Here is an 8,301-nt window from a genome sequence, read left to right on the forward strand (position 1 = left end):
AGGAAAAAAAATTAACTCAGTTCTACTCATTATCAAGAAGCAGGTTCAGAATTTTGATCCACATTGAGCCAAAGAATCGTAGAGTACATAATCACACAAATAATGAAATGTTTTGACTTCCATATGTAGCAGAAAATTTATTTATATATTTTATAAGGCTGAGTAGCATTGAACACTTTTTCTTCCCAAAAGTGTCAGAACTAACGGTGTGATTAGGATTATTCATACAACGATAACTGGAAAACCCACTTAACAATTAACCTTCTTGAGGTAAAATTTGTACTGCTTGACATATTGTTGTTGAGTACAATTGTTACTGCATTGGATAGTAGAGACGGTTGAGTCTGTAAAAGCCTTCATCCGTAGCATTGCAACTTGTAATGTGTCTTCGGACATGTTGGCAAAGCATATCCTAAACCACCCTGGTTCAGAGCAGTGGCAAGAAGACCCAGGAGATATGTTCAAACCAACTTCCCAAAGAATCCTCTTCCAAAGCTCCTTCTCTGCCTCAAAAGTACTAGAGCTTAATAGATGCCTCAAATCCACCCAACAGAACAACCCAGCATTGCTCTTCAAACATCGAATCCCTGCATTTTTTAGGCCAGAGACAAGCATTTCCTTGCGCCTTTTCAGTCTCCTCTGACTCTCCTCTATGTATTTCGAAGTGAATTTCTTGTCTGAGAGTAAGTTGGCAAGCAAATATTGTGTCTGAGAGGAAACTAAACCAAAGCTTGACATTTTGGTGGCCGCAGCCACAACCTTTTCGTTATTTGAGTAAATCATTCCTACCCGAAATCCTGGCACCCCTAGATCCTTGGAGAGACTATAAACGATGTGAATGCGGTTCCAAATGACAGCACCATCTACACTACTCTCGTTTACAACTTCCATGATGCTTACAAATCTAGGTGAGTCGAAGACTGTTCCTGAGTAGATTTCATCGCTTATTATATGAATGTCCTTGTCAATTGCAAAAGCTACCAGATGGTTAAGCTCCTTTTTGCTCATGGTTATGCCTAGTGGATTCGAGGGGTTAGTTACTAGTACCCCTTTGACTTTAAGATTCTGTTTTTGTGCTTGTTGATAGGCTTGTTCTAAAGCAGAGGAAGTGATTCGAAAACCATTTGAGCTCGAGCAATGCATTGGAACAATCTCAACCCCGGTCCTCCATTTAAGATCCCTATCAAACCTGCCAAATTAAGTCAAAATCCAAAAGGGTTACACGCTGATTTATAGTTAAATCGAATGATTTTGAAATATAGTACCATAATTCAAAATTAAACAGAACCATTCATTACCCAGGATAATAAGGTGTGGGAAGAATGAAAGCTTCCCCTGGGTCAGCAAGGCAAAACATAAGAATCTCATTTGCAGGAGTTGCGCCAGCTGTGAGGACAAGCTTCTCATAAACAAATTTGCTTCTGTTTCCTCTTAATTTTGCCAGAAAGTCCACTAGTTCCTAGAAGGGGGAAAAAAGTTGCCAAGTACTAAGCATGTAAATTAATATTTCACACATCAATATTGGTAATTTAAAATAAAATAAAATACATTTTTATTCATCAAAAACTACTATATTAATAAGCATCGTTTTGGAATTTACTTCTTTTCTCTTACCAATGGCTGATATGAACTAGTTATATAAAATAGAATTGTATTCTTTTTTTTTTTTTGGATAAAATAGAATTTCTTTTTAAAACTATCTTAGAAATTCTTTTCATGGGAGTGTGAATACGTACAAAAGAAAGTAGAACGAGCGACATAAATAGACAGAAAGCATGCAACTGATCACAAATTCTAAGTAGGTACTCATTTTTTTATTTTATTTTTTTGGTACAGAAGTAGGTACTCATTTAACATCAAGCATACGAAGTTCTCCAAAAAAAAAAAAAAAAAAATCAAGCATACGCAAAGTCATGTATTGCAAGCCATGTCATAAATATATTTTTTTTTTAAAAATACCAAATTAACAAATTAATTATTAGAAAATTCAAGCTTGAGGATTTATTCCCATATATTCTTAAGAATTTCTCCTATTTTAACCAAGTTCTTGAGTGCATGCAACTGATGACATCATCATTAATGTCGTTTTTTTTAATGCATCTTCAAATACGTACAACTTATGATGTACTGACACTGACACGGGATACGGGACACGACACGCTGACACGTTAATTTTAAAAAATGTCATATTCCGACACGTTGAGACACATTTTGATATTAAATAAAAAATTTAATATATATAATATAATTTATATTTAATACATATAAGAGTCCACAATAAGTCATATAACCAATCACATATATAAATTTTATAACATAAATATATATAAAGATAATTTTTCTTACTTTATTAATTTTTCATGTCAAATTTCATGACAGAAAAAAATTAATTTATAAATTATTTTTTTATATTTAGTTAATAAAATAAAATTAAAAAGTTTAGAAAAAAAATGTGTCGGAGCTTTGACTGTGTGTCAGAAAAAGTTGACTGCGTGTCAAAAAACGTGTCGAAGAGTTAATTTCATGTCCTCACGTATTAACCGCGTGTCGTGTCCGTGTTGAACACGTGTCGACACGCAAAATTTTCAAAAAATGCGTTTCCGTGCTTGACAGCGTACAACGATAGGCGCACACGTTATGTACGGCAATAATGAAGTCTTCTATTATGTGAGCATATGACCAATATCTGCACGAGTATTAATAATGGGAGCCCCGTCTTCTATTAAAAATTCAGATGATTTGATTTTATGAAAATAATATATTAATCTCTCTTTTTATTGGCATTAAATAGGTGAAGTTTAATTAGAATTTATGAATAAAAAATAAAATGAAATTTTCTCATAAACAAGTCATATGAAATTTAACAATGAGAGAATTCATTACCATTAATTATTGAAATAATATTTATTCTTTTTAATTTGAAAATATTTTTTCTTTGCGGCAGGATATACTTACCTCCAAAAAAGTTTACTACATTTACAATTAATCTAATCACAGTTGATTTTTGTCAATCTAACAGTTATAATTTATTGGATTTATTAAGAATTAATAATTAATTAATAAATGCGATCCAATAAATTATAACCATTAAATTGACGAAAATCAATGAAAATTAAGTTGATTGTAAAGGTGATAAGCTTTTTTGGTGGTAAGTATATCCTTCCCCTTCTTCTTTTAAATAAACAATGAATCTAATATACACGCACGTGTCTATATATTTCGAAAGTTTGAAAATAAAATACTAAAATGAACCAAATAATAAGGGCATTAAAAGCTAATTCATACAACTCTTTATTTTGGGCCTGAAAAAGTAAGAGATATCTTACTTTTTTTAAAGCAGGTAAGCCATGGTAATCCTGGAATAGAGCAAGTTCTCTAAATGCGGATGACCCATCTTTCTTCAACCCCACTATATCAGGATTTCTTTGAAGCCATGATTCAAGAAGGTCAAACGAAAGCTGCAAAAGATGACAGCAATTTGTTGAATATAGCTAAAGAATGATATATATATATATATATATATATATATATATATATATATATATATTATCTCATGTCATAGAGACAAACTTGTGGACTCCACCACTTGAAAAAATAAAAAGAAAAGAAAAGAAAAATATGGCACGATTATCGAAGGATCTGTAGGAGAAAAAACTTGTCACATGTAGTATGAGAATAGTTTTTCCTATATATATAGGCTTTTTAACCCTTTTGTCCCTTATTAATTAATTAATAACCATTTTCCCCTGATTCGAAACTATCTACCAATCTGCCCCTCTTCAATCGACTACCTTACATTTTTAATCGACTAAACGGTTGTTGGGAGATTTAATCGACTAAATCTCCCTACTTAATCGATTAAAATCATACTGACTTATTTTTTTTTTTTGTCAAATAGGGAGATTTAGTCGACTAAATCTCCCAGCAGCCATTTTTTGTCTGTTTTGGCCATTTAGTCGATTAAAAATGCAAGGTAGTCGACTAAAGAGGGGCAGATTGATAAATAGTTTCGAATCAGGGGCAAAATGGTTATTAATTAATTAATAAGGGGCAAAAGGGTGAAAAAGCCTATATATATATATATATATATATATATATATATATATATATATATGAGGGGAAAACATTTCTACAGCCAATTTAGATAAGGTTGTCTACAACTACCATTTTTTAACCAGCTACCATTTTTTAGATAAGGTTTTCTCTCTGCCACGTCAGCCGACAGTGTCTGAGGAAAGAGAAAAAAAAAAAGCTTTATTATTATAACTAAGTATGACCGGTCATACTTAATTAAAAAAGAGTAGCTGTAGATAACCTTATATAAAGTGACTGTAGAAATACTTTTCTCTATATATATATATGAGAAAAATATTTCTCAAGTAGCTTGAGATATATTTATCTTCATCCATCAAAAAACTACGTCATTTTGTTTATTTATTTATTTATATTAATTGATTCACTCTTGAATGGTTATGATTTCTTTTTTTTGTCTCTTCTTTTTTCACCATTGATTCATCTTTGTACGGTTATGATTTAGTAGCCGGAGATAAAGTTATCTCAATATATATATATAAGAAAAATATTTCTCAAACAGTTTGAGATATATTTATTTTCGTCTATCCCAAAATTACGTCATTTTGTTTATTTATTTTCTTATATTAATTGATTCACTTTGAATAGTTATTTCTTTTTTCTCTCTTTCTTTATCACCATCCATTCATCTTTGTACCATAATGATTTAATAGTCGAAAATAAAATTATTTCAAAACTATAAGTCATGTATATATAGAGAGAGAGAGATAGAGAGAGAGAAATATAGCTCGCCTATGCTTTCTTCAGTTGATATAGCCACCACCAGAGAGAATTTGCAGTGAACAACAGTTAAAAAGCATTGCGTTTGACATCCCGAGCCGTGCTCAAGCATGTCAGATTGTAAATAGAAACACAATGTACTATCCTGTCTTTGTGTCCCCCATATGGAACTTCTTGTTTCTTTTTTTGTTTTCCTTATGTATATTCTCCCCTTGTATTATTAAGGAAAAGGTAGCAAAAAAATAAAAGCGATCCTTGTTACCAAGGAAAGTTAATTGGTGAATCGAAATCGACTTATAGCTAGCTGGAAGTTGCAATTAACCTCAACTGTATGTAGTTTTAATTTAAGGTAACTATAAACAGAAGGTGGTGACTTTAATTAAGTAGTAAACAAGCCAACCTGATTCTCTGCGAGTCCCATCTGAATAATTCCCGCTGGATTTTGAATGGGGTGAAAAGGGTTCTTCTCGTACTCTCGCCATCCTAGAAAGTAAGAAGAGTCTTCGCCATGAGAGTCCTTACTAGCCTTTGTAGACAGCATGTGCATCATGCTTTCTTAGCAGATGCTAGGTACCTACTGATGAATACAACACCTACAAGGTAATTTGCTTAAGCAATCTTGAGAACCGGAAGCACAGAGTGACAAACAAGGTGTGAGATCAAGGGTTTTTGAACATGTGGGAGACTTTGGAGATGTGAGGAAATGAAAATAGTAGCCAGCAAGGGTTGCATATTTATAAGGGTAAGATCATAAGAAACATGAGCCCGACAACGTAAAATGACAGCGCCTTTTGAAATTATCAAGGCTTCAGCTTGTTGCATTCCATTAAAAAAAAATCTTTTTTCTTTCTTTGAATAAACAGGGTTCATTGAGTTAATTTTTTATTCTTTTATGTTGCCTATGCTTTTGGCAAGGAGAATTGTAACTTCGTACATCTATTAATCTCATGTTGCATGAGATAATTATGCAACAGAGATAAAATTGTGAGGTCCACTATTTTTTCAAAAAAAGAAAAAAAAAAGAAAAATAGTGAACTTCACTATTTTGTCTCTGTTGCATATTATCTCATGCAACATGAGATAATTATTTCCCTTATTTTATATAGTTAAAGTGACATGTTTTCTTTTTTGATGTAATAATTAAAGTTAGAGTTAATATTTTTTGGGACCTCAACAAAAAATTATAAAATTTATTTTAATTTCTTAGGAAAAAAAAATGCGACTTGTGATTTATCTGAAATTTCAATTCTTTGAAATTGTGGTTCCTCAAAAATTTAAATAAGACTCATATTAATTCCTCAAAAAGTACTAATATAGGTATTATTTATTTTAAGAAATTAAAATGGGTTCCATATTTTTTGTTGAGGACCCAAAAAGATATTTACTTTTAAAGTTATTAGTAAAGGTGCACAGAGATTGGATTGTTTCAATTTCAAATTAAACAAAAATCATTCAATTATTGGTTTTCATATATTTTATCACGAGGAGGTTATATTTGTAATCTAATTTTATTTACAATTTCTTATAATCAAATTTTAATCGTTAATTTTCACAAATTTGATGATTATAATTTATTAAATATTGATAATTAATTAATATGTGTAATCTAATAAATTATACTCATTAAATTTACGAAAATCAGCGATTAAAATAAGATTGCAAGAGGTCGTAAGCGAAAAGATATTGTAAATATATATTGTCTTTTAATTTTTTAAAGAGAATAAATAAATCTTGAAATATAATAAATATATTAAAAACTAATTTAAAATATCAAGTATCTCATTCCAAAAGTCTAGCATAGTTCATTATAGTAAAACTCATTTTAAATTCAGACAATTAAAAGGGACTCTATGTAATGTTTCAACTTTCAATTTTACTCCTGCTTCACTCGTATTAATGAAAAATTTATAGTCCAACAAACTACGATTATTTGGGTGTGCATGATAATATTCTAATAATCATTTTTTTTAATTTCTATTCCCGAGAAAAGAAATGAATAGAAAATTTATTTGGTAAAATAGGTTTATTTTTTTGTTTTCGGAATAAATCAGCTTAATATTTGTGCTGGAAAACATAAAGAAGAATAAAAAAAAAATGTTTTTCATTTCCGGACACAAAATGATAAACACTTATCTCCCATAATCACTCTCCACCACTACCATCACCACCACCACCATCCCGACACGACCACCACCATCACCACCATCATCGCCGTCGTTGTACCACCAGTGTCGCCGTCATCACCACCTCCACCTCCACCCATCACCACCAATATGCCCTCGTCACCACCACCATTACCATCACCGTCACCACCACCATCATCACAACCAACACCGCCACAAACCACCACCACCTACACCACTGCCATCACCATTGCCACGACGCCACCACTATCACCATCGCCACCATCACCACCACTGTCACCAACCACCACTACTATCGTTGCAACCATCACCACCACCACTACCATTATCACGTCATCGCCAACGCCACCATCACCACCTCTGTCACCAACCACCATCACTATCGCCGCAGCCATTACCGTCACCGCCACCGTCGCAGCCACTGTCATCGCCACCACCACCATGCCATTACCACCACTACTACCACTGCCGCCGCCACCACCATGCCGCCATCATCGCCAATATTATCACTATCATCGTCGCAGCCACTGCCGTCACCACCACCACTACCATCACCACGCAACCGCCACCACCACCATCACTACCGCAGCCACCGCCACAATCGCCATTATTACCACCGCCGCCGCTACCGCCAACACACTATATGAAAAGAAAAATGATGATCCGAAAATTTTTTATGCTTAATAGGAATTTTTTTATTATATTATTTATTGTATTATCAAACGCAATTTTCATTCTCATAATAGAAATAGAACATGTTATCAAACATATTTTTTTTCTCATAAGTTGTTCGAAGGCACAAAAATAGAAAAGAATTGTTTCTTTTCAAAAACAATACCTGTGAATAGAATAGTGGTCATGCACACTCTTTATGTTCACACAAATTATATTTATGTTAATAAGTTCAGTTTAGTTTGAATTAAATCAATTTTTAAAGTTGAAAATAAAAACTGATAAAATATAATAAAAAATTAATTTTTATATTTTGGAATCTTAATTTTTAATTTACGAAGTTTTTGTTTTTCTAATTCGTTTTTTCATTGAATTGGATTGATTTGTTATAAGACTGTTCAATGTTGCTCATGTCGGAGATAAACTTTGTCTCAAGTCTTTGAAACTGTGATATAAATTTAACTTCATTTATTTATTCATTAAGAAATTAGACTTAATTTTTACTTACAATGTATGTGTTATGGAATATATCTATATCTTAACCGTATATCCTTCAGGGAGTGGATCCTCTCATGTGCTAATTAACATGACCATGTCATATGGGGCAATCATAACCATACATGGGTGAGTTAATGGTGATAAGGAAGAAGAGAAAAAATATAAGGATAGGAAG

At 32.3% G+C, this 8,301-nt stretch overlaps 1 protein-coding gene across 1 annotated transcript; it reads right to left on the reverse strand.

Moving 5' to 3' along the window:
• Positions 1 to 249: 249 nt before the first annotated feature.
• LOC133290375 (1-aminocyclopropane-1-carboxylate synthase 3-like) lies at positions 250 to 5,359 on the reverse strand. The gene is made up of 4 exons (XM_061488446.1): positions 5,213 to 5,359; positions 3,327 to 3,458; positions 1,299 to 1,459; positions 250 to 1,189 (listed from the first exon to the last, which is right to left on the reverse strand). The coding sequence occupies exons 1-4, from the start codon at positions 5,357 to 5,359 to the stop codon at positions 250 to 252; spliced, it is 1,380 nt and encodes a 459-aa protein (XP_061344430.1).
• Between the last annotated feature and the right edge of the window lie 2,942 nt (positions 5,360 to 8,301).

This window comes from Gastrolobium bilobum, unplaced genomic scaffold (genome assembly GCF_033153095.1).
Source record: "Gastrolobium bilobum isolate Gb01-03AN ecotype WA unplaced genomic scaffold, APGP_CSIRO_Gbil_v1 utg37784, whole genome shotgun sequence".
Taxonomy (NCBI): domain Eukaryota; kingdom Viridiplantae; phylum Streptophyta; class Magnoliopsida; order Fabales; family Fabaceae; genus Gastrolobium; species Gastrolobium bilobum.